Below are 27,500 nucleotides of genomic sequence, written 5' to 3'. Positions count from 1 at the left end.
GTTATTGTTAAAAACAAATTGACTTCAGTTTTCAATACGTCTGTCCTGTTACTGATAATGAATTTCGTCATAACATGTAAAAGTAGTCTGTGGATCCAATCGCCTATCGTCTCATGGATCCGTAGCTACTTTGATGACAACCTCGTTCCCAGGCTCTCTCTCCGGAGGCAGAGAAGAGAGAGCCTGGGAACGAGGTTGCTTTGATCAAGGTCTGAGTACTGAGTTCCCGTATGACCAGCCGTGATTAGGTTTCCCGCCTTGTTAAAATTAACAAATGGTAAACGCCATAGCGTGTACCATTGAGTTATGGATGCACGCGGGAGGCTGCTAAGCACGAAAGAAGCGTACGAGTCGCACTCGGCTATCGCCTCGTGCGACTCTAGCTTCTTGAGTGCTTAGCAAACCTCCCAAGTGCATCCATAACTCAATAGTGCACGCTATGGCGTTCTATAAGCTCCTTCCAGTTATGCCTACGAATCTTCATGACAACGTTGTCGGACGTTCTCGAAGGGATAAACTTACCTATAGAGTGTTTTTTCAAGCTCCTTGCAGGAAACCTGACTTCCCAAGAACTGTCTTCATTCAAACATGAAGTCTGGTTTATAAGCTTATGTTTATGTGATTGGCATGACTGAATGTTGAACTACTGATTTGTATCGATTGTTTACTTTATTTGGCGACAAACTTTAAACCTGAGAATATTGTGATGACAATGAGTGAGTAGTATAAAGTGTCGCACCACCCCGCTGTTCCTTCCGCCATTTTGAATGACCCGCGTTAGTGAAACATGGTTTGTATACAAACAATTTAAATCTTTTGTTTCTGTAATATCACCGAAATGTTTAAATCGTCTATAACGTTCTTCCTAACTTTCGATAACTTGACATTCTTCAAAAGATGGAATTAAAAGATCCTTGGTACAATGTAAACTTGTTACATGTATAACTTGGAAATTCCAAATACCTGCGTTACTGCAAACAAAAATAGAACAAACATAGAAGCTGCCAGGCTATGCAAAGACTTGAAATACTGAAGATACGTATCCCTAGTGACGGCTCCCTCTTGCTTAGTTTCTTTGGGAAGGATATCCTCGTCCTTAAAATAAAGAAAATATTAGACAATTTCTAGCACGACCTGTTTCATTCTAAGATAAAAATACTTCAAAAGATCGTGTTTTACGACAAGTCTCAAGCCATAAACTTACAAAAATGGAGATTTCAGTTTCTGAGGTTAAAATTGATAACTGACTTTCCATCAGGAGGCTTGTCCTGTGAGAGGAGCGTGACTGCACACTGTCCGCACGAGCCAGAGAAAGACTATGACTGTGAAGGCGACTTAATGTTCGTTTCATTTTACGCTCCATTTGATTTGGTTCGTCATCAGATTCGATGGCAGAATCATCTTCGTCTTCCTCAATTAGTAGTGCCATGAAGTCAATGCCAGATTTAGAAAGATCTTGATATGTGCCCTGGCCAATGCATTCACCCTTCAAGAAAATGTGCAATTTACAAATAGTTTGTCAACAGTCAATATAAATACACACAATTTTAATTTTTCACACATTTTAATTGACCTTCACACCGTCATACATACATACATGGTTTAATTAATTAGCCTTTAGTTTTTACCACCATAAAGTAATCAACACCTTACTTACCTCTGCAATGTCATTACATTCATTTACCACAGTAACAAACAGAACACTGCTTTAGTGTACCATTATCAAAAGCCTACAAAACGATTCTGAAACTGAAAATATGATATACTTACGTCTGACAGGACTAGCAGCTCGTCAGCCTCCTTCAAATACTGCAGCTGATGGGTAACCAAGATACGAGGTTTGCTTGACAAATAACCACAGATGCACCTAGAAACATGCAGTAAGTAACATAACAATTCTAGGTATGAGAAAGGAATCTTGGCAAAAAGAATTAAACCAAATCCTTGTACAACATTTTTTGAACAAAACATTGCAAAAGTCTGGAAGAAAGAACAAAGACTACCTCGGCTGCAGAAAAATGATCCATTTTGTTTGCACAGATGCACAATAGCATAGCATTTTTTTATTTTATTTTATACTTGGAAATGGAAGTACTGCCTCTTCTCAAAACGCTGCTGGGATAATTTCAACCGCACATTCTACAGGACCGACAGAGTAGACTCTATTCCATCTTTATTCTTGGTTGAATAAATCTCATGTATATCATGAGAAATTAAAACTTTGTAAAAAACAAGGTTCAATGTATTTTTCAAACTTATTCACAAAAGAGAAGTGGTTCTGAATTCAGATGTGCAAAATGAGGCATTGTATATCTCAAGTGAACTAACTTATCAAACAAATGTCTTCCAACATCTGCATCTACAGCACTGAGGGGATCATCCATAAGATAAATATCAGCATCAGCATACACAGCCCTGGACAATTAAAAAAAAACAATTAGCACATTATTACAAGAAAAAGTTCAACGTTGTTTGAGTGATATCATTGATGTGTGCATTTTGGTTTAAGAGTTGCTTTTGGATTAAATTTGTTCTGAGAGGTTTGATTACTTTTTTCATACTTAAGAGCAGCTTCGCCTAAATATCAACTAGACTTGGAAATAGCGAAAAAATCGAATTTCTTCAAACTCGCCCAGAATGAAGCCCTACGGGCACTAGTTACAAAAATATCGTTTTAAGTTCGATAAATCAAAAATTATTTTTTTCCGCAATTTTTTCGTTTCGATGCCCCAAATCGGCCAAAATCCATCGAAAATGAGCGGCATATTCAGAGGCTCGTAAACTCAAAAGTAAAAATCTTCATTACAAACTGATTACACGTCGTATTTGTACTTCCTTTTTTGTCTATTTAGAGCTAAATAGATCGTGATTTGATTAGAACTTAAATATTTGACGAATTTTCTAAATTAACGACCCAAGACAGCTTTACAAGAGGTCTACATTTAGCCTATTTTCAAATGCTAAAAAGGCGTTCTGGTACACGGCTTTTCCCAAAACGACTAGTTTGGTGTGAAAGAGCATTCTTTCTTCTTCAAATTAGTGAAATAAAATTTTTGGGTAAATAAAATCGCGAGCGCTGAGATAGCGAACTAAATGCAGCACTTCTTCCTGAAAACGTGACCTTTGACCCGAGCGTAACGAAACCGATTATTGCAAGAAAACCCGGAAGAAAAGCAAACGCTTCGTTACTTTGAAACAATTTCTAGTGATATCTCTCCGAAACCATGATTGCAAGAAACTATTTCCAGATATGAAATCTTACAGGGTCAAAAAAGGAGCTAAAGGGCGCATTTTGACACAATAACTTTGTTTGCTGAGAATTGAAGTCAATGACCGTTAACGAATTCCAGTGAAATTTGCAAACTTGAAGTATGTTAGCCGATACTTACCTGAATATTTATATTAATAGAAGAGTCGTCTTCTTGGATTAACCTTCAAAAGAAGCAAGATCCAGATTTGAAAACCTCTAAAAGAAGAAATGTTTAATGTTCCGTGACCTGCCCGCTGCTATAAATTAGCTTAAATTCCATGCACATGCCGACCGCATGTTTGTCGTAAAACCAACTGAACTCCACTGACAGTTTCCATGGGCAACCCCAAAATAAACAATCCCCAAAAATGTAAAGTGAAATTGGCTGTCTTCATGAACAGTTAGAAGCTAGAGTCAAGTTCCATTACCTTTTAAAAGTGCTTGATTCTACTTTGTTCACTCAGTAGTTACTGTCACGTTCGAAACTGCGTAGTATCGGTCACGCCAAAACACTGCAGACCGTGCAGACTGAGTAAGTTTCCCATACAAAGTCTTGTACGCGTTTGTCTATTGAATCAAAAGTCAATTCTGCGCTTGTGCAGCCTGTGGATAAATGACAGACTTTCAGATATATTCAACACTATTTTGTAACTAGACCCAAAAAAGGAGTCACAATGAAAAGCCCAAACAGGTGTCTGCAGTAACACAGCGGTCAAACGTCTGCGCATGTGCGAGCAATGGAGCAACTAAAAGGTGGCCAAAATATTTTCATGACACTGTTCTTTTCATGGGTCATCGGTATCCTATAAATGACATTTTCCTCGTTATTTATATATTTGTTTATGTTTTAGCCGGTACAACGAGAGCTAACAGAAATGACTTGAGAGTTAAAAATTGTTCTACCTTCTGCTTGTTGCAGGTCTTTCTTTTCCGTGGTATGTATTTTCCGTGCTCCTTGAATTTTTTGTCCGCCTCGACTTTGCATTTAGTGCACCAGTTTTTTCCAGGTTTGTAGTTTAGAAAAGCTTTTCCCACCTGGTAAAAGACCAGGTACAGTCGATTTGGGATCGGTATTTTGGCCAGCTATGCCCCCATGACGATGGACATGAACATCGTTTGCCGTTTCGATTCATCTCGTTCCTGTGCTTCAGACAAATCAAGGATCCGGATGGAATCCCTCAGTCCTTGCCAAAATTTTTCCAGCTCGTCTGAGCGAAGCCGAATCACTGCAATTGTCTTTTTCTTCTCCCATTTTTCCTTCTTTTACACATCGTTTGTCGTCCGTTTCCGGCGTCACGCATCGTGTGATTAATAAAAACAAATAAAAATATACTACGCCGTCGGCTCGTAGCATGACACGGGTTTTAAGACTTATAAACTTTTTTGGTAAAGCTCAAAACAAAATGGTAAATCAACAGAATACCGGTAACTTAATAAACTTTGTGTCTGAAAAGTCTTAAGTTTTCCTTTTACCTGCTTTCTTTTCCTTTTACAGATTTCTATGAACTTTTCAATTTGTTTTCGTAAATTTTGCGTGACACCGGTTGTTTCCCATGTTTTCCTTTAAATTTTTGCGCGGGAAATTGGCGCGCGGCTGCCAAAAAATGTACCAATTTGCGCATGCCCGACGTTTGAACGCGGTGTTGTCTGCAGTCTGCACGGTCTGCACTGTTTTGGCGTGACCGATTCGCAGCATTCGAACGTGAGAGTAGTGGACAAAGTCGACGCAAACAAATAAATTCAAGCACTTTTTAAAGGTAATGGAACTTGACTCTAGCTTCTAACTGTTCATGAAGACAGCCAATTTCACTTTACATTTTTGGGGATTGTTTATTTTGGGGTTGCCCATGGAAACTGTCAGTGGAGTTCAGTTGGTTTTACGACAAACATGCGGTCGGCATGTGCATGGAATTTAAGCTAATTTATAGCAGCGGGCAGGTCACGGAACATTAAACATTTCTTCTTTTAGAGGTTTTCAAATCTGGATCTTGCTTCTTTTGAAGGTTAATCCAAGAAGACGACTCTTCTATTAATATAAATATTCAGGTAAGTATCGGCTAACATACTTCAAGTTTGCAAATTTCACTGGAATTCGTTAACGGTCATTGACTTCAATTCTCAGCAAACAAAGTTATTGTGTCAAAATGCGCCCTTTAGCTCCTTTTTTGACCCTGTAAGATTTCATATCTGGAAATAGTTTCTTGCAATCATGGTTTCGGAGAGATATCACTAGAAATTGTTTCAAAGTAACGAAGCGTTTGCTTTTCTTCCGGGTTTTCTTGCAATAATCGGTTTCGTTACGCTCGGGTCAAAGGTCACGTTTTCAGGAAGAAGTGCTGCATTTAGTTCGCTATCTCAGCGCTCGCGATTTTATTTACCCAAAAATTTTATTTCACTAATTTGAAGAAGAAAGAATGCTCTTTCACACCAAACTAGTCGTTTTGGGAAAAGCCGTGTACCAGAACGCCTTTTTAGCATTTGAAAATAGGCTAAATGTAGACCTCTTGTAAAGCTGTCTTGGGTCGTTAATTTAGAAAATTCGTCAAATATTTAAGTTCTAATCAAATCACGATCTATTTAGCTCTAAATAGACAAAAAAGGAAGTACAAATACGACGTGTAATCAGTTTGTAATGAAGATTTTTACTTTTGAGTTTACGAGCCTCTGAATATGCCGCTCATTTTCGATGGATTTTGGCCGATTTGGGGCATCGAAACGAAAAAATTGCGGAAAAAAATAATTTTTGATTTATCGAACTTAAAACGATATTTTTGTAACTAGTGCCCGTAGGGCTTCATTCTGGGCGAGTTTGAAGAAATTCGATTTTTTCGCTATTTCCAAGTCTAGTTGATATTTAGGCGAAGCTGCTCTTAATATCATAATCTGAAACAAAGGAAAATACAAAACAAATTAGCAGTGGCAGATCCAGACCTTGAGCTAAGCGGGGAGGGGGTTGTTTTTGCTCACCCTACTGGTTTTTCTTCCTTCTGTGATTTTTTCTTTTTGTACCCAAAATAGGGGGGCCAGGTCCCCCAGGCCCCTCCCCTAGATCCGCCACTGATTAGGTTCAACAATTTGAAACCAAAAGTCGAAGCATATGCACGTTATAATGATCCAACAAAAAGCTTTGTTACATGAATGGTTAAAGGAACCCCTCAGATAGGATGACTGGCATCTTACATCTCAACTTAAATAAATGACACTGAGACCACTTCTCTGACCAAAAAACTCTGTTTTATTGCACCTGAAATCCACCCACATCTTCTATTGACATTGACCATCATATATAATTCTTGTTACATTGTAGCCACCTTTTTACTGTAGGTAGGTAGGTAGGTTGCCTTCATTTATACACGATATGTATGAAAGCTGGAAACTTGTGGTGTTGAGTACAATACATTACTTCTAGATTTTTACTATACATATCCCTTCCAATGTCACTTGATATGATCAGATTCTCTACGATATACCTCTAAAATTCCAAGTAGTAAAAGTTTGTTCATACAGTCAAACCACTATTATGTGGCCACCTATTAAATGGCCACCCCTGTTAGGCGGCCAGTGATCAAAGTCCCAACAACGGCTTTTCTATTGTTTTTATCTCTATTAGGCCAGCCCCTATGAAGTGGCCACCATCCATTTCACCACGGGTGTCTGTTTAATAGGGTTTGAACTGTGGTAGCACTTTAAACATTTCATTACATATGTGGAAGCCAGAATGCCCAACTATCATATTTTCTAATATTGGATATGTATCACACACTGTTGATAATATTAGATTTACAAAAAACATAACAAAGGAGAAAAAGTCTAAAGTTACCTTGCCAAATTTACTCTTGCCCTTTGCCCTCCACTCAGGGAGACACCTCGTTCTCCAACAAGAGTCATGTCACCTTCAGCTAACAAGTCAATATCCTATGAGAAGCATTTCAAAATTAAAATAATATGAGAGGAGTGTTGAGGAATAAAGCAAGAAAGGTCCTCTCAGTATTAATTGATTCATGTTCACCATCTCATCTGTCCTCATTGCACCATGGGATGAGGCCCACCTAAGTAATTCTTTCTACTTAAACAATTTGCACAGGTGAGTACATGATTTTGAGTGCAATTTGGAACAAACAAATACAAGTAAACGCACAAGAGCCCATAGAACAAGTGCAATTTGTAGTCCTTGAAAAATGTAGAAGTGCTTCCTTGTTTCAAATTGCATGAGAAAAATCATTTGATTATTAATTAATAATATATAAGCAACTGATATATTAAACATTACAATGTAATGAAAGTCCATGGAAACTACCTGTATAGTCCATAAGAAACCATATTATTTCAACTATACCTTTTGCAGTGCACAAGTCTTGATCACTTCATAGTACCTGCCCTCTTCATATTCACCTCCAAAGATAATGTTTTGCCGTAATGAGCCATTATAAATCCAAGCCTGCTGTGATGCATAACCAATTTTGCCCCTCACAGTAATTTGGCCTTCAGACATAGGTAGTTCCCCCAAAATAGACAACAGAAGAGAAGTCTATGCAATGAACAAAAAGTAAAAATTTGAAAAGTTTAAAGCTGAACTAATTATATGTGAAAATTTTTCCCATTTAAGTCTCCTTATTGGACGTTTTTGAACAGGGAGGCAAGAAAATGACAAAGTAATTCCTTTGAAAGGTTACCGTGAATGGTACAAAAAAATCTTACAACAACACAAGGAAAATATACCTACCAAGTCAGATCATGTGCACTGCACACGTGTACAAAGATATGTCTAAGAATGAGGAGGAGCATAAATACAGAACCCTCTGGTAAATAGGTAGGTAAGGTAAAGTCTCTATATGAGCCAAGTGGCCCATCAGGCCGAAGCTTATCCCAGTTTCGATAGCATGACACAAATAAGAGTATTCCTACTCCCCCCTAGATGGGATGCTAGTCCATTGCAGAGTTCCCCCAGTATTAAGTTTGCCAGTACTCATTTATACACCTGGGTAGAGAGAGGCACTGTGAGAGTAAAGTGTCTTGCCCAAGTACACAACACAATGTCCCCAGCCAGGGCTCAAACCCAGAGCGCTTGATCCAGAGACGAGCGCACTAACCATGAGGCCACCGCACCTCCCACAGGGTTTGTTTTTTATTGTTCAATAGCATACAATTCAATGTTAATTTTTGGGTCAAAACAATTTTTAGTCTGGTTGTAAATTAAGGTGCCACTTTATTGTGGAAATGGAATTTTTACCTGACAGGAGATTGACACAATTTTTTTGGAGAAGTATAGTAATAATTTCTTGTAGAGTAAATGTTTTATGCAAGTGAATATATGAAAGAACATATATTTGAACTGCGGAGAAAGATATGAAGACTTGATTCATCATCACAGTTATACACAACTTAAGCAGTTGTGAAATTAAAGCCTGAAAAAATTCAGGCTTGAACATGATTTGAACCTATGACCTCTGCAATACCGGTGCAGTTCTTTATTTATAACACACAGTATTTACACTACCAACCTTTCCAGAACCAACTGGTCCAATAATTGCTAGTAGTTCACCCTTTGAAAAAATAACAAACAACAATAAATTAAAGCAAATTTATCAAATCAAATAAGCCACCTTAAAAAGCAACTGGGACAAAATTCTGAGCTCACCGGTGCAACTTCAAAGCTAAGATTGCTGAGGGTCGGCTTCTGTTCCTGGAATTTAAAGCAAATTGAGCCTCCTTTAGAAAATATAACTAAAATATTGATCAAGAAAGTACCGGTACTCTTTACATACAATAAAGCATACCGTTAACTGCCAGATAAGAGTACTAATTAAGACCAAAAAAAATAATATGGGCTAGTGGCTAAAACCCGTTAAATTGGAAGAAGAAAATGTTGGAACGTTCCACTCACACTTAGTATGCCTGAAATGGCAAAATAGCAAGACAATTTCCTACACTATTCACCCTTATTTCACCCAAGTCCCTGAAAATGGGCATCACATTTTTTAAAACATGACATGGTAATACAAATCCGTTCAGTACCACAAAAAGTCCATGTATATGTAAAAGTTGAGTAGGTCAGGTCTAACTAATGCAAGTTAACCATGAGAACACAAATACAGTTTACCTGCTTTGCACTATTTTGATGCAATTCGTAATGCCTATTGTTGGCATAATGTTTCCATCTTCAATAGAGGTCTCTTTAATTGTACATGGCTACTTTACCAAATCAACAATCAATTTTCAAGTTGTTAGCTTATGTTAAAATGTGTGGTTCCAGAAAATATCCAAACCTCCCCCACAGAAGGGATTTTTTTGTAACACCCCACCCCTCTGAAAATTCCAATTAAGCTTCATACATTTCTTTACATTTTTGGTCATACAGAATCCCCATCCCCAGGAAATCCCTTCTGTGGAGGAAGTATGGGTATTTTGGGGTTTGCACCATGAGAGTGTGGTTATAATAGGTTTACCACTGCCAAAAAAAATTTAACGGTTACCTTACTCCAGCTAGCATATATATTTTCGGCTTTAATGCCACAGTCTTGAGGTTTAGGCCTCAAGTTTGATGTTGTCAATCCCGGAGAGTGTAACTCATCTAGAAGTAGTAGTTTCTAAAAGTATAAGAGTGTATGTTAATCAAATAACCATAAATAATCACAGAAAAAAAACTATCTTTATACAATTTTTCATAAAAGAACAAGCACATTGTCTTAGCAATAAATATGTAATCAGCTGATGCCAAATCCACTTGTGATATCATCAAAGAGTTATTTATAGGGCGTTTATGCAAACCATGATGACAAAGGCAACAAGAACATCAAAAAAGGTTTAATTAGCAGAATAGAAAGTCTGAAATCTGGAATTGGCTACATGTATGCATGCCCTTAAAAAAACAAGTTGGTGTAACTTGACTGAATTCTTTCTTTTGTTGAGAATGTAAACCATAATGCTGACTTAATAAGATTTCTAGAGGAACTTAATGCTGTCTTAAGAGTGCCTGCCTGTAAAAATCAGACAAATTCTTAATTTCGCGGCATGGGTCAAAAATTCGATTTCGCTCATATTCCTATGGTAGATAGGCTAGGGTACGACAAAAACTACTGGATAGTTTTTTGGCAAAATATCCTTTTACTTCAAAGAAATATGCAAATTACCAAATTCCGTTAAAAATCATCATTTGACGCACCATTTTATTAAACAAGTTTGAGAGCCTCGCATGCAAAACCACATCATTCTTCTGTCTTTAAAACACTCAAATATTTTTGTGCAATGTTTAATTGTGTACTGGGTTGATTTTAGGGAATGCTGCGGTTTTTGTTGGGAGTAAAATAATTAAATTTCGAAGACATGTATTTCATTCACTTAAAAGTACTTTGTAAAAATAATTGATTTTCACCATGTGCAAAACCTTCAAATGGATTAAGCTTCTGGTGGTTGAATCGCAGAAGGATGATCTACAGATTCCTGTAAAAATTTCTTTGTGCAAATGATTGTGAGCAACGCGAGAGCTTTTCAAAGTACATTAAAAATGCAGATATTTGACCGTCTGTCGTCAAATTTCAATTTACGGGTTAGACATATATTTTAGCACGCGCCACATGTCTTGAGCTATATTAAGTTGACATAGACACAGAGCTGATAACTTTGAAATGTTCTAACCTTATTTGCAGTAAAAGGGAGGTCCAAAAACCGATTTGATGTGTTTCCGTCACCATTCGTCGCACATAAAGCAGAAGTTTGCTTTTGTTTACACAACACCCGATGTACATCACCAACTGTCAACTTATTTAATGGTCGAATACCATGAATCTATGATCCTCTTTCGACACATATGATCACCACTGCATCTAAGTCAAAAACGGCTAAGTGATTTGTAGATAGTTGCTTGCTTCACACTCCACCAAAACGTTACATTTGATCATCGTTTGATCTATTGCTGCTTGAATCCTTGCTTGCAGCGGTTCGTTGTTTGTTCATCACCCAATGCTGTCATCCCATTTTAGAGGCTAGGCATAGGACAATTTCTATCCTAATACGTAAGGGTCCGAAAGGCTTGGAACTACAGGGAGCACACAATCTTGTTGAGTAGGAAGAGATTAAATTAAGCAATGAAAAGAATGAATAGTTAACCATTGCCTGTGTTGTCATCTTTTACCAGACAACCGCTACCTACACGCCCTGCGTAAATACCGTAACGCTAAACTCGTACCTAGGTCTTTTCACGCCGTGCAATTATTTTTGGGCTACCCTCTGGGAAATGGGAGGTGGCCGCTTAATAGGGGCTGGCCATTTAATAGAGGTTGGTGTACCTTGAATATTTTTTCTCCATCGGGTTATAAATTTCTTAGTAAACATGGAGTCAATTCAAGACAATCATTATAGATGTCATTCTTGGAGACCCAGGGGCAGTTATTGGGAGCGGGGAAAAGTCTAAACGGTTGAGAAAAAAGTTTGGGCAAAGAACCGTTTAGACTTTTTCCCCGCCTCCACTAACTGCCCCAGAGTCTCAGAGAATGATGTCTATCATGATTGTCTTGAATTGACCCCATGTTTACTAAGAAATTTAGCTTAATTTATAACCCGATAGTGAAAAAGTATTCAGGGTACACAAACCTCTATTAAGCTGCCAACCCCTACTAAGCAGCCACCTCCCATTTCCCCGAGGGTAGCCCACTGTATTATATATAAACCAAAAATAATTGCACAGTGCAAAAAGACCTAGGTACGAGTTTAGCATTACAGTATTTATGCAGGGCGTGTAGGTAGCGGTTGTCTAGTAAAAGATGACAACACGAGCAATGGTTAACTATTTATTCTTTTCATTGCTTAATTTAATCTCTTCCTACTCAACAAGATTGTGTGCTCCCTGTGGTTCCAAGCCTTTCGGACCCTTACGTATTGGGATAGAAATTGTCCTACCCTAACCCCTAAAATGGGATGACAGCATTGCGTGATGAACAAACAATGAACTGCTGCAAGCAAGGATTCAAGCAGCAACAGCAACAGTATGTAAACGATGATCAAACATAATGTTTTGGTGGAGTGCAAAGCAAGCAACTATCTACAAATCACTTAGCCCTTTTTGACTTAGATGCAGTGGTGATCATATGTGTCGAAAGAGGGTCATAGATTCATGGTATTCGACCATTAAATAAGTTGACAGTTGGCAATGTACATGGGACGTTGTGTACACAAAAGCAAACTTCTGCTTTACGTGCGACGAATGGTGACGGAAACACGTCAATCGGTTTTTGGACCTGCCTTTTACCGCAAATAAGGTTAGAACATTTCGAAATTATCTGTTCTGTGTCTATTTCAACTTAATATAGCTCAAGACATGTGGCGCATGCTAAAATATATGTCTAACCCGTAAATCAAGATTTGACGACGGACGGTCAAATATCTGCATTTTTAACATACTTTGAAAAGCTCTCGCGTCCCTCACAATCATTTGCCCAAAGAAATTCCAAAGGAATCTGTAGATCATCCTTCTGCGATTCAACCACCAGAAGCTTAATCCATTTGAAGGTTTTGCACATAGTGAAAATCAATTATTTTTACGAAGTACTTTTAAGTGAGTGAAATACATGTCTTCGAAATTTAATTATTTTACAGCCAACAAAAACCGCAGCATTCCCTAAAATCAACCCAGTACACAATTAAACATTGCACAAAAATATTTGAGTGTTTTAAAGATGGAAGAATGATGTGGTTTTGCATGCAAGGCTCTCAAACTTGTTTAATAAAATGGTGCGTCAAATGACGATTTTAACGGAATTTGGTAATTTGCATATTTCTTTGAAATAAAAGGATATTTTGCCAAAAAAACTATCCAGTAGTTTTTGCCATGCCTCAGCCTATCTACCGTAAAAATATGAGCGAAATCGAATTTTCGACCCTTGCCGAGTTCTTTTCCATATTTATGGACAGGGACTCTTAACATGTTGATGTGAGGATACACATACTGTAGTTCTAACACCAATACGCACACTAAATAGACCTAGGGATACATGAAATTCTTAAGTAGAGTATGAAGTAGTCTTTCAATCTATGTCATTCTCAGCATTGTCATTGTGCTTGAATGTGTAAACTCCCTAATGCCAAAGAGCACCTCTGTTCTAGATGAACATGTAAACCACTCAGTCATACACTTACTTGAATTCGCTCAATAGAGACTCTTCCTTCATTCATGAGAGTAATGGCAACAGGAAAAAACAGTGCCATTACTAAGCGAACAGAGTTGAATAGTGATAGACAAGTGAAGACCTTCTGGGCAGTTAAAATTTCACCAGTTAACACATAGGTCATGAATGTCACAAAAGTAACCAACACTGAAGAACTGAAGAAGAATGACATAAATGCACCACGTACATAGGCCAGCTTGCGAAACCAGGAAAGCTCAGAGCTGAGTAGAATAAAAATTCACTATTAATTAAAAAATCTGTGACAGCTACGGTAAATACCATGAGTTCCCCTTAGCAAACAAATGAAAGGTGGGCCAAATTGCTCATGATTCAAATGATGGATACTGGTAACCTTCAGTCTCTCTCAAGAAAATTAGCTTGCTACAATATGTTTATGTAACTTTGTTTTGCCTCAACCTTTCATCAAAAATTGGTTTCGTAAGCTTTAGGCTACAGCTTTTGCATCACCCTAGGAAGTCCATTCTTTGGATGAAAATTGTTAAAATTTATAGAAAGCACAACTGTCTTTTTGTTCAAAAGCAGTTCTCAAAAGACTTTTTAATCTCAAAATTTATTATTGATAGGATTAATAAGTAATCACACTTCATGTCAAACAATTCAGAGAATACTTGTTCTTGTAATTTCAAAAAGGTTAATCACACTGCATACCCCTCTGATTTTGAAATTAATTTATTTGTGCGATTACTCCATGAATAGTACTCCACTCAGTCCAGATACTATTACTGATGAATCATTATGAAATTTGTTATCCTGCCTAAAATTGTGATAAATAATCAAAAACTAATAATATTTACAAGTACGTACTTACATCCTTATTTTGCTGATCCGCTGAGTTATTGAATCCTCCCAAGTATACAATTTAATCACTCGCATACCACTAATTACTTCATTCATCACTTTCACACGCTCATCGATTAAACGGGAAACTTGACGCCTAAGGGATAAAACAAAGCCTCAGTTCTCAGGAGAAAAAGTGAAGCCTTGGAGCCGAATGGCTTGTAGCTGCCAGAGCTTATCCCGGTTTCTGTAGCATGAAGCCACTAGGAGTATTTCTACTCCCCCTGGACGGGATGTTAGTCCATGGCAGGTCACTCCCCTGCAATTTGCTAGGTTTCCCCAACAATTTGCCGTTACCCATTTATACTCCTGGGTGGAGAGAGGCACTGTGAGAGTTAAGTGTCTTGCCCAAGAACACAACACAGTGTCTCCGGCCAGGGCTCAAACCCGGACCGCTCGCTCCGGGAACAAGCACACTAACCATGAGGTCACCGCACCTCCCTCAGCAGTACTAAGGGAAAATAAGCAAACATCAAAACTATCCAACAAGGATCATTTGGACCCACAAGTTTATACACACACCCAGTAATCTCAACATAATCTGTTTGGGACAGACAGATTCTGCCTCTCATTTTACTTCTATCTCATCCATTCCCAAGCAGATGAGATCTAGGTAACCTTTGTCTTGCAGGGCATTTAAGCCATAAACCATAAATTCAAATGTCAGAAAAAAACATACTTTTACATAACTAAATTAGTCTATTCATAACTTAATTAATCTACTCATCATAGAAAACATTCATGGCTAGCTTACACACAACCAGGAGAAACCTGACAAATTTGAACCAGACTTCTCAGGGATAACACCACAAAAAAATTAAGCTGGCACTGTTAAGGTATCAGCCAACCCCAGGGGGGGGGGGGCTACTTTGGGAATTTCTGGGTGGGGGTGTGCCGCTGGGACCCTGGAACCCTTAGCCTATACCAGAGCTAGTTCAGCTGAATTTTGCTACCCTATACAAAAGTAAACTTCCCAAATCCCCCCATCTATCAACACTGTTGAGGCTGATTTGCGAAAATTTAAACTTGCCGATTTGATTTTTTTATATTTTTGAGTGACAATTCCTGGTCTCCTTAGTCTAGATAAACTCTTCAACCAACTAGTCAGTTTTGTGAAAAATTATACCCTATTCTAGACCCAAACTCTCTGATTTATATACCCTATCCTAGAGTAAACTGCTCGAAAACCATACCCTTCACAGCGGCACATACCTATATAGCCCATATATGGCAGTGCCCCCCCCCCCCCCCCCCCGGGCAGCCAACCCAAAATCGACTATTTTACATAATTTTGGATTGTAATATGATTCGATAAATCTTAGGAATAGCTTTCGTTTAAAAAAAATCCACAAAAAAATGTTATTCGTACAGGACGTTATTAAGCAAAAACAATTTTGCCATCTTAATTATTCTAATTAGCCGCTGACAACTCTTGTCATCACGTTGTCAAATAAGGAGAGGTTACGTGACAGCTAAGCACATATGTATTTGTGTTTCACTAAACACACGCGATTCGCGATTCTTGGAAGCTCTCAAAGTTGCTGTCTTGTGAAATCTTGTCAAATCTTGTGAAAAAGAAAAAAAGATCATGTCCCTTTTCTTCGTCAAAGCTAAGACCAAAGAAAGGGAAGAAAGCATTTAGCTGTGAATCGGCAGCAGACCTCGCTTCAAGCGACAAAGGTTCTTTCTTCAACCAAGACGAATGGCTTCAAGAAATCTAAGAACATGAATGCAAACCGGATACGAGTGAAAAGCAGTCGGTTGAAATGAGTGCAAGTCATTCTAAAATTTGATTAGAAGAAGCCGAAGAAGAACAAGAAGATGTTGGATCGTGCGTAAAGTTGAATGGTCGAACCATTGTTTCTGGAGAAAACCTGCAAGAAAAGCTTCGTGAGTCAGTTTCGTGTCAATTCTGTCACAGGGACATTGAACTGCAGGAGAATGCCGGCACCGGACTGTTAGCTGCTGCCTCTGCTGCATCTTTACAAACCTAGCTATAATCAAAGATAAAGTCATTAAGATGTTTTCATTGCTGCATGCAATCTGAACTATTTGAGAAGTCAGTCAAATGATTCGGCATTTACTAACCTCAAGGAATAAATTGTTGGGCCGGTCTTGGAAGCGGCTTTTTATCAATGAGATAGTTTCCCACCACCACGAAAATTTGTCTGTTTCTTGTTACCTGTCAAACTACTATTGTTCAAGAAAACTGATACTTTCTTTTATCGATCAACACTTTATTTGCTTGATGCCTAGGTGTCACTAATCTCATTGTGGTTGAAATTCTATTTTTTCTTGTTTCTCGATATGAAAATTTGGGCGAGTTGTGCATGCATTTTGAACTCCAACTCGGCAGCCCCTGGACCAATTTGGCTGAAATTTGGCCAAATTGTTGTCAGATAGCTTACCTACAAAACCATGTCTGCGAATTTTAATTCTTCTTTTCATTTCAAAGTTATAGCCTATTTTCCACTGGTGGTGGCAATAATTTCTCATCCCCGAATATATTTGCTTGTAAAAATAAAACAAACGCACATTCCAGAAATCTGACACACATTTTTTTAGGCAAACATGTAAAGAAATGAAAGCCGTATTAATCGTTTTCTTCTGCTTGTTTTTGGTGAGTGTGGAACTTAATGAATGAAAACACTTAGCTTTGGAAAAACCTCCTCATATTTTAAGCGCATTAAAGTTTTATACCTTTTAAAGGGAATTAGCTATAATCGTGATTATAAAGCTTTCAAAAAATATACGGTTTATAGGGGTTTGTGTTGAAACAAAGAGCACTAGAACAATCCACGCGCATACGGCTCCGGTGGGTTGGCTGATACCTTAAACAAGCTCAACCAATTTTTCTGGCCTGTTCACCCTCAATGTTAACCAAAGTCTTGGTTTCCTAGTGGAATTAGGCCAATTATAAGCTCTCTTTCAGCTGGTAAAGTTAGCCAGCAGCCAGCTCTTAGGTATATCCCTGTCTCTGAATATTGTTATAGTGAGTTTCCCACACTGGCCATTAACACAGCAAATACACTGCAACATATTTTTTACCACTCAGTTACAGGTTTTGATGATCTCTCATTACAAGACAATTACAAGACAGTCATTATGTGCAGAAAACTAATATGTAATCATCACAGGCCTGCAATGCACGAAGTGGGTTAGGCCAACTAGCACCATAGGACTGCAATGTGTGCACAAGGCTATATATTCCAACATTGTAGGATATGATGCAGGACTATCATAAGGCTGTGATTCCATTATAAGCCTTCAATGCATGCAGAGGGCTAGATAATCTAGCATGATTATAGACCTTCAGTACAATGTGTGCAGAGGGACAAACTAGTATCCTAAGCCTGTAATAGTAATGCAGAGGGCTTTGTAATTTATTGACCTTAACTTTGGACTGCACAACTCTATACACAGGACCATACATCTAAAAGACAGTCACAAGTCCATATGAAGAAATGGTTGGAAACCAGTTGACATGAAAAGAACTTACAGTTGGATATATTTTGTTCAAAATTGACCTAATGACATGCCATGTTATTCTCATTTCAGCAGATTGCATTTCCAGGGTGGAAGAGACATACCTGAAATACATGAGAGCATCACCCATTTTAATTTGCATGGGAACCAAAATAAACAAAAGCCCCATGCCAGCAAGAGATGAGGCACCAATCTCTCTCCACAGAAGTCCAAGTACAGCAAGTGCTTCTACTGGCCCAAGTATCAGGTAGTGGAGGAAGAAACAAGCCTAATCAAAGTAAAACCAAACATACTAATACAGATCACCTGTCATTCTCATCGCAATGATCAACAGGAAAATGATCAGAAACCACAACATGCTGCATACCCAGTCAAACTTCTGAGTGTCAGAAGAAACCAGGTTTACAATGTTGCCAGTGGTTGTACTTGCCAGTGCTGCACTGCTTAGTCTCAACACCTAGGATTGCAAAGAAAGGCAAGTTAAAATGTCATTATATCTATTATTTAACTATTAAATTTATTTATTCATTTAATATGTAACTACTTATTAGAGTGTTCCCAATTAGCTCTATTTTAAAGCTTAATGTTATAGACACTCAAATAAAGTTGATGTTGTTGATGTTGTTGTTATGTTGTCATATGTCATACAATATTAAGTATACTCACCTGGTTGAGGATTGTGGCAGTCTAAGATCTAAAACTATTGCAGCTCTTAAATAACAAAACATAATCACTGCGGTGGAATGGAACGTGGACACAAATATAGATTTGCTTAAAGTCTTATTTTAATCGCCATGTGCTTGGCCTGACAAGAGATTACATGATGCATGGGGCGCACATGCCCGTATATGATGTGTCACGCTGGACATACCGTGACATCCCCCTCTTTCTGAAAAGAGGTCCTAGTTACATGCAGATAAATCGATAAAAGGGGACATGATAATCAATGCTAATCAAATTAATCAAACGTCTATCAAACAACAACAGGAACTAAGAACAGTTTCATGGGTGTAAATAGGAACCCAATATCAATAAAAGAGTTTTTGTTTGTCCCTATTTAATCCTTGAACTTGGTTGGGACACGGGTGATGCGTCCAGTCCTTGTAACTTGGCTCTTTGGGTGATAACAGGTTCCTTCACTGGTTACAACAGCACCTGCTGGCTCGAGATCAATTTGCCTCTTGCTGCACAGTAGTTGGAGAAATAGTGACTGATCTGGTGTTGGTGTACTGTCTTGAGGACTGGCTTCTGACAACGGGGGTGGTCTGGTCACCTTGTCATTGGGTATGTGTGCGTCTTTGGGGTCGTCGTAGGTGGAGTGTTACTGCCAGCTGAGGGGGGGTATTTCACTCTGGCTCCTTGGTCTCAGGTGCTCCCTCGTTCTCTGGTAGATCTTCCCTTGAATGTCTACCATGTAGGTTCGGGGGCGCTCCATTGGCTGTGGCCTATTTAGCACAGTTCCTGGCTGCCAGGTATTCTTCAAGGTGTTCCAGACGAACACTAGTTCTTGGTTGTTAAGGGCCTTCTTGTCGCTACCAGCCTTCCTGTCATAGAATACTGCTTGCCTCTCTTGGCATTTCTGGTTAGCTTCATGGTGGAGGTCATCATTCGGGTGTTTGGACTTCAGTGTGCTTCTGCTGCTTGGGAGTGTCGTTTCGGGTTTACGTCCAAACAGCAACTCGTGGGGTGATGGCATCTGGTCACTAAGGGGAGTCGTGCGATACATCCATAAGGCTGTGTAAGGGCATTCCTTCTCCTCTAGTGCTTTTCTTAATAGTGACTTGCAGGTTCCAATTGCCCTCTCTGCCAGGCTGTTGGCTTGGTGGTGGTATGGGGAACTACAGTGTAGTGTGATGCCACTTTGTTCGCATTTGGTTTTGAATCTTTCGCTGATGAACTGAGATCCGAAGTCGGCAATGATAGTGGCTGGTAGGCCATATTCTGCAAGGATGCTTGTGAAGTGGTTGCACACGGTGTGGCTGGTCATGTCGTTGAGGAGTCTCATCACAGGGAATCTTGAGTAGTAATCGACGACCATAAGGTACTTCTCCTTGTTAAATTCAAAGATGTCCATGCCGAGCTTCTCCCATGGTCGGGTTGGAAGGTCTGGCTGCAAAAATGGGTAGTCTGGGTTGAGCTGGCTTGTGTTTGTTACATAGGTCACAGTCCTTTACCATCTGCCTGATGTCAGCGGAGATACCGGGCCAGAACACTGATTCTCTAGCTCGGAGGATGCATTTGTTCTCTCCTTGATGTCCCAGGTGGATCGCTTGGAGAACTTGGTTTCTCATGGAGGCTGGTACGACGATCCTGCTACCTTTTAGTACTAGACCGTTCTCTAAGGTGAGGTCGCATCAGAAGTTCCAAAACTCCCATAGTTCTTGCGGGCATTGTTTTCTGTAGGGAGGCCAGCCATTGTAGATGGTATTCTTCAGTAGATTCATGGTAGGATCTTGTACTGTAGAGGACTTTACTGCTGTTAGGTCAATGGGAGTGGATATGAAGTGGATGTTACGCTGTGATGCGGTGTCCTTAGTCGTGGTCTCAGTGCCATGTGTTGCTCTCGTGTGACACACTCGTGACAGGGCGTCGGCAACTGGGATGGATCTCCCCGGCTTGCACTGGACATTGATATCAAATCGCAGGCATCTAAGAAGTAGCCTCTGCAGCCGGCCTGGAGCCTCATTGATGTTTTTCTTGAAAATTTGTTCCAAGGGGGAGTGATCGGTTTCAACTGTCACGTTTCGACCGAGCAGGTAGTACTCAAACTTCTCCAGGCCATATGTGACTGCCAGACACTCGCGCTCAATATTAGAATATCTGGACTCTGCGTCGGTGAGTGACCAGGACGCCATGGCGACAATGTGTTCATTCCCTTGAGAGTCTGACTGTCTTAGCCAGGCCCCAATGCCTGTTTTGCTTGCGTCACACTGAAGGATCGTGGGTGTACTCGGATCTGGGTCATAATAGGAAATGAGTTTGGACGCACAGAGATCTTGCTTAATCCTATCGATTGCCTGCTGGTGGTGGGGCTCCCAGCTAAAATGGACGTTCTGCTTGGTTAGCTCTCTTAGTGGCGATGTTAGGTCCGCTAGCTTTTTTGAGAAGCGGTTCAGGTAAGTTACCATGCCCAGGATAGTCTGAAGCTCCCCCATGTTTGATGGGCTCTTCATGTTGTGGATTGCTTCAAGCTTCTCCTTCGCTGGTTGGATTCCATTCTCTGTCAGAACGTGCCTGTAGAAGTCGACTTGTGCCTGCTTGAACCGCAGCTTTTCAGAGTTTAGGCTGACATTGTGCTTGCGGGTGGCCCTGAGCATTTCACAAAAGGCTTGGTCGTGCTCTGATTGGGTTGAGCCGCATACCACGATGTCATCAGCAATCCCCATTACATTGGGGATGCCCCTGTAAACCTCATCGAGTTTGCGTTGAAAGATGTCTTGGGAGAGTTTGACCCCGAAGGGTAATCGTTTAAAATGGTACCGTCCGAAGGGAGTATTAAAGGTGCACAGCAGGCTTGACTCGCGGTCCAAGGCTACGTGCCAATAACCTTTTTTAGTGTCAACAACAGAGAAGAATTTCTTTCCATGCAGCTGGGGTAGGAGCTCATTGATGGTACGGGTGTAATAGTGCTCTCGACGTACGCTCTTGTTGAGGTCCTTAGGATCAAGGCAGAGTCTGATCTTCTTTTTGCCTTCAGGAGTTTCTCTGATGTTACATACAATTGAGTTTACCCAGTCGGTTGGCTCGGTCACGGCTGTGATGACATCGTCCGCGATCATTTTATCAAGTTCCTCCTTGTATAAGGGAAGTATGTGTACTGGAACGGTGCGTGGCGGGTGGATGACTGGGACAGGATGGTCAATTAGCTGAATGTGATACTTCTCTCCCGGAAAACAGCCTAGCTTGTCGAAGCAATCTTGGTATTCTTCCATAACAGTGGGCTTGGATAGCTGACCACGTTGTGCCTCAGCTTCTGTCTTGGTTGGGGGAATGGTGTTAACTTCATCTAAATTTGTTGATATTATTCCCAGATTTTGGCATTGTCGGCACCCCAGCATAGATGGGTTTCCTGTGGCTTCCACGATGTTGCATTTGATATTGACTGACTTGTCCTTAAAGGAGACCTTTAAGGTGGCAACGCCAAGGTTTTCTATTTCAAAGCCTCCATATCCTCTAAGGACATTGCTGCATGGAAGGATAGTAATCAGGAATGGGAAGTGCTGTAGGTCTGCGGAGGTGATGACGCAGGCGTCTGCTCCCGTATCTACTTTCAGGCTCATGTCATGGACTTCATTAATCTTGACCTTGGCAAAGATTTTGTCTGGGTGGCTGTCGAGGGCGTTTAGTGAAATTTCTTGGGTTTGCTGGTGCTTTGTTGAAGTGAGAGTTCCAAGAAATACAGTAATGGGTTCTGTGTCGCTTGTTTCTTCTTCTGATTCTTCTTTGAGAGTGTACTCATAATCATCCTCAAGGGGGTACTCATCCTCTAGGTGGATGTCCTGGCTCTGGTACTCTGGGCTACTCACGATCTGGTGAACCTTTTGAACCAGTCTTGCCACAGTGCTTGCATTTTGCATTCTTGGCAGGGCAATTCGCTGATTTATCATGGGTGTTTCCACATCTGAAGCAGCCTTTCAACTTGAATTGAAGTTGGCGAGGTTTTCTTTCGGTATGATCTCTTTGGTTTTGGTCGCCATAGGAAGTTTGGTGTGTGAAGCTTTGTCCCGGTGGGTGTTTTTTAGTCGAATATGCAGATTCTCTTTGAACTGTGTGAAGATCAGATTTCTCGTCACCTTTGGAAATTATCTTCATTTGTGCTTTAGTGCTTTCCTTGACTTTTGCCAGGTCGTAGCCTTGCTTGAAGGTTAGCCCGTTACCAAGAACTATTGCGTCTTTGCGTACTTTATCAGACGCCACGCCAAATACCAGCGTATCTCGGCCATGTTGTTTTTGAATGCTCAAAGTAATTGATGTGCTCTACAACTTGCGCTTGAATGAATTTATGTTCGAATGCTTGAAATGCTTCACCTGGAGGATCCAGTATCTTCTCAGGCCACCACTTCTGACACCATGCGGTGGAATGGAACGTGGACACGAATATAGATTTGCTTAAAGTCTTATTTTAATCGCCATGTGCTTGGCCTGACAAGAGATTACATGATGCATGGGGCGCGCATGCCCGTATATGATGTGTCACGCTGGACATACTGTGACAATCACTATGATAGCTTGCAATCATATGTTTCGATGTACCTTGTGAACACAATCAAATTTAAATGGCAAACTCAAAGTAAATGTATTTATCATGGGTTGTGTAACCTCGCCCCTGGGGTGTTATGTCATTGTGACATGTTGTCACAATGCTTCATTAACGGGGCATTGGTATATATCAGGTTGTCTTCATTTGTATTCATTCAAGTCATATGGCCACTTTTCCGCCAAAAAATTCAAATATCCAATGACTTTAAGGCCGACTAAAATTTTCAAGTACTGGCGTCTGGCATTATTGTAAACTTTATTCAGTAAAGTTATTATTCAGTATATATTTTCAGTTTTCGTTATTTTGTGCAGGCCGGTATATTCTCTCAAAGTCATTATTATGTAATTTTGATTGAAAGGACATAATGAAGAGGGTCATTCAAGGTTCGTGTTGACACACCCGGAAGTGGTTGTTCAATATATGATAAATAGAATATATTAACTGTTACTGAACTATCAATATTTATGTTTCCATAACACAGTTAACAAAATACACAACTTCTTGTGTGTGACAAATTTTCTAGTCATTTCTTCACAATGATTACATAAAATAGGTCTTGATCTTCTATAATAGATGTGTTACACTTGTATATCCACAAAAAACCCTTAAAAATGCTTCACTTACCTTGTTGTACACAAGAGATGTGCAGGCAATCCTTACTCTCATGCCATAGCACTGTCGTAGGAATGTGAATGGTGTCATCAAAAAACTGGACAAGATGCTGCATACACAAACTCCCAATGCATACAGGAAGGCTTGTGTCTGTGTTGTAGTGGTTTTTTGGTTGAAATAGGTTATAAGGAAGCCAAGGAAGATGGGCTGAACTATCCTTAATGTGTCCTAGATCAATTTAAAGATGCATCAGATACTTAACACATAAGATATTTATGCATAACCTTATAGCATCTACATGTAAAGGATCTTTTGACTCCCTCAACAGCTAACCAAAGATCATTGAGGAAAGGACCTTTCAAGGATCCTTAAAGTGATTTTGACGATCCTTGATTTGAAATAAAACATCTTTATATATTAGCAATAATTAATCCTTACAAATACTTGCTGAGATGAATTCTCCAAGATCCTCACAGTTGTGATATACCTGTTACCATACGATCTTAAACAGATCTTAAATTGAAGGATCTTGTGAGATCCAATCGCGAGGGTCCAATAAACTCAACATGGTCTCCATTATTGTATGCTCTGTTAAGGACTACTTAAACTTTTCTATAATAATTTTTAAAGGCTACAAATCTGATGTCTCATCCAGTTTACTACATATAAAAGATGCCATGTGATGATAATGTAATAGTCAAAATAGAAGAGGGTTTTACTTTACAATTCAAAGATTCACTTGAAAATAAGATTTACTTGTTGATGTATTTGTTATTTTTTGATGGTTCAAATACATCACCGCAGACATTGCAAACTGAACTCACAGTGATTATTGCCAAAATACCAAGAGCTATATAGCCTTTTCCAAATGCCCTGATAACAGCTCGCAGAAGGCTTGGAGTTCTTCCTTTTTCGTCTGCATTGTATTTTTCCTTCTCCCACTCCCTTGAAATATAGTAGACAAAAAATAGTGATAACAACACATTACTTTTTCAACTTAATGGGTATGCGGAAATTAGCTTTAAGAGACCTCCTTTTTATACAAGACTGACTAATAACCAGTGAAGGCAAGGGAACTAAGTAACACTGTACCAAACCAACTTATTCTATATTTTGCAGTACTTCTGTAAATACAGTATGTTATTTTCTATGGATTTTCATCTTGTTTTCAGAAAATTAATAAAAGTTTAATCCCTGTAAAATTGTACCCTACCAAATCATTCATGCCTCTTCTACTTTGAACTCACTATTATTTCGCACTTACACCCCCATTTCCCTTGGATTTGCTTGTATTTGTTAGTCATTTACTGCTGTTATTTCAAACTCAGTTATTTCAAATTCTAAATTTCAAACTAATTTTTCTTTGCCTTGGCCTAAAATTAACTGCTTTTTTTTTAGTTCAAAGTTTTCTTAACCAGTGTTCCCTTCTGATCTCAAAGTACTTTCATATCAACTAATATCATATGGCAAGGTAGTCTTAAATGGAAACAGTCAAGAGCCATACATATTTTTGTTTTGAAAAGCATGGCCTGAGTTCCACATGATAAACTGCTTACTAACCTCTTTTGCTCAAGCCGTGCTAGGGAACATTGGCCCTCAGTCATTTTTATACCAACCTTGCTATGCTTGGTCTGTACTGCCAGGACTTGGACCAATATTCCCCAGTACAGCCCTCAAGCTCGCTTACTTACTTGTTCACAGGTTTCTATTTAATGCTTAAGGTGGCTCCCTATAGTTTTACAATCACATGCACACTGAGAACGAAAGCTCAAGTAATTTGCACGCACTCGAAGGACAACGTCAGTGTTTTTGGATATTTTCTGATGTCAACATGAGCACTGAAAGCAAAACTGACAATGAATTTTCCTACTTTTCCTTCAGTGACATTCCGTAAAATTTGGCAGATTGGTAGTAAATATTTTACTTCAGTCGGAGCTCGTTTTTCAGGGATATCTATAAGACCAGATCTTTTGCAGCAGCAAAAGACATAAATTCGAAAAAATCACAAAAACTGCCTTTACAAGCCCAGCTTTTTTCGTTTTTAAAATTCGTATCCCGCTGGAAGCAATGTGTTGTAAAAATTTTGGAAGATTTCACCAAAGAAAATTCAAGAAAATCACAAATAAAGCCACACAAACAGTAAAAACACATTTGTTTGGGCATTTATAATTCAAGACTAAACCCCAAAATTTTAACAGAGATGATAGGAAAACACTATTTAATCATTCCCTATTACACGTAATAAGTTTGAAAGGACTGGGTGTGAAAGCAAATGCAAAAACAGCATTCAAAACATAGCACTTGCGCACCCAACACCATAAATGATTACCCTATGGAGCCACCTTAACTGATTGTGAACCTACGACTATTTTTCTTTTTCCCTGAGAGTTCCAGAAGTCATAAAAAATGGAACCTTATTTCAGACCAATGAGGGAATTTATAACAATTTATCAATACTCAATTCCAGAATAATTCTGTGAAATCACACTCTTTGGTGTGGCACACAGATGTAGCCAAACTAATTTTTGTTCACGGGTAATTGACCACTGTTTGAAAAAGATATATCAAAATACACAGATCTATACCTTTGAAGTTGATCTCCAACTACTGCAGTTGAATCATGTGATCTAAGCCCATAAAAATCTTCTGCTTCAAGGGGTCTTTTACTTCCAAGAGATAAGAGAGGGTTTAACCACCTGATGAAATATGGCAATAATAAATATTAAAACACTCAGCTCTTGAGTATTTCTACACCCATAAGATAAACTCCCATCAAAATGCCTTGTAAAATACGTTACTTGTTCTATATATGAGTCAGGGTACTAGTTTTCTTTAGAAGTTTCAAAACCAGATGAGAATAGATCTCTTTATTGTGAGCGTAGTGTGCATACATCATTGCATGTACACATACTTGTGCAATGAACTTTCCCTAAGGCAGACACCCTTTGACCTCTTTTAAGAGAAGTGTCCACCTTAAAGAGAGTTCATCTACTGAGAAACAAATAAAATGCAGTCTGGACCTGCAGGACAGCTATGTCCACCTTAAGGAGGGGTCCATCCTACAGCAATGTCTGCTTCAAGAGAACTGACTGTAGTTCCTTCAGTAATTTCAGATGCTTAACATGTACAAGATACAACTAGTTTGAAAGACACATTCTCACCACAACTACGAATTCCAAGTACCTTAACTTTCACCATGGGTAACTACTTACCAAAATGTTACAAATCTAGAGAGAAGATTGACCCCAGGCATAGGTGAAGGCTTAATTCCTGGATCACTGTCTCTTCTCTTCTCCTCCAGTAAACAATCTTTATGGTCCTTCTCACTCTCACTATCACTGCCATCATCAGGAGGTGGAATCTTAACATCAACTAAATCTTCCTCATCCATCTCCTATGGTCTAGTATGCATCTGTCTGTACACAATATATAAAACATTTTACATGTACATCCAGTTAAACATCAGTAACAACCAAAAAAAAATTAACATTGTCAAAACTCCCACTTCTGGACAGCTATTTACATGTATTGCATATGCTATAACGTTGTGCTCACATTGTCATAGCATGTACTCTAATTGGATGGCTAGGTACTTTTACGTGAGGTTATAAGCACTGCAGTCATGTCACCTTTTAGTACGTTCTTGCTTTATTTTTATTGCCTTTGACAGTGTTACATGTACATCTTGTCTTATCGTATTTGAATAAACATGCATATATGTGCTTTCTAGTTGTATGTGTCTCCATGATGCAGCCATTAAATGAGTGAGGTTGTACTGCAAATGGTGTCTCGAAAGAAAAGTAAACACAACCTTGACTTGATGCGGGGTCCCTTTGCATGAGCAAACAAGTAGAAATAAACTCACTTTTGTGTA

General features: G+C 39.2%; 1 protein-coding gene and 1 long non-coding RNA gene across 3 annotated transcripts in view; both read right to left on the bottom strand.

Moving 5' to 3' along the window:
* LOC110048186 (ATP-binding cassette sub-family C member 4-like) overlaps positions 1-27,500 on the bottom strand; it is a 39,040-nt gene that overhangs the window by 10,466 nt on the left and 1,074 nt on the right. For both annotated transcript variants that reach the window (XM_020753967.2, XM_020753968.2), the window contains exons 2-18: positions 26,839-27,042; positions 26,212-26,322; positions 24,451-24,571; positions 23,639-23,854; positions 18,122-18,211; positions 17,859-18,022; positions 14,240-14,365; positions 13,382-13,631; positions 9,724-9,837; positions 8,889-8,933; positions 8,752-8,793; positions 7,587-7,778; positions 7,071-7,165; positions 2,329-2,415; positions 1,771-1,867; positions 1,205-1,486; positions 964-1,095 (exon numbers count right to left, since the gene is read on the bottom strand). In XM_020753967.2, the coding sequence (XP_020609626.1) occupies positions 964-1,095; positions 1,205-1,486; positions 1,771-1,867; positions 2,329-2,415; positions 7,071-7,165; positions 7,587-7,778; positions 8,752-8,793; positions 8,889-8,933; positions 9,724-9,837; positions 13,382-13,631; positions 14,240-14,365; positions 17,859-18,022; positions 18,122-18,211; positions 23,639-23,854; positions 24,451-24,571; positions 26,212-26,322; positions 26,839-27,017 (2,343 nt within the window). In that variant the 5' untranslated portion in view covers positions 27,018-27,042. The remainder of the gene's footprint in view (positions 1-963; positions 1,096-1,204; positions 1,487-1,770; positions 1,868-2,328; positions 2,416-7,070; positions 7,166-7,586; positions 7,779-8,751; positions 8,794-8,888; positions 8,934-9,723; positions 9,838-13,381; positions 13,632-14,239; positions 14,366-17,858; positions 18,023-18,121; positions 18,212-23,638; positions 23,855-24,450; positions 24,572-26,211; positions 26,323-26,838; positions 27,043-27,500) is intronic.
* LOC149110946 (uncharacterized) lies at positions 2,855-5,076 on the bottom strand. Its single transcript, XR_016208184.1, has 2 exons — positions 3,679-5,076; positions 2,855-3,432 (listed from the first exon to the last, which is right to left on the bottom strand). It is a non-coding gene; the product is annotated as an uncharacterized LOC149110946 (long non-coding RNA).

This window comes from Orbicella faveolata, unplaced genomic scaffold (assembly GCF_042242905.1).
Source record: "Orbicella faveolata isolate gen_17 unplaced genomic scaffold, um_ofav_v1 contig_24, whole genome shotgun sequence".
Taxonomy (NCBI): Eukaryota; Metazoa; Cnidaria; class Anthozoa; order Scleractinia; family Merulinidae; genus Orbicella; species Orbicella faveolata.
The sequence above is the reverse complement of the archived record's forward strand: the minus strand, read 5'-3'. Positions and strand labels throughout refer to the sequence as shown.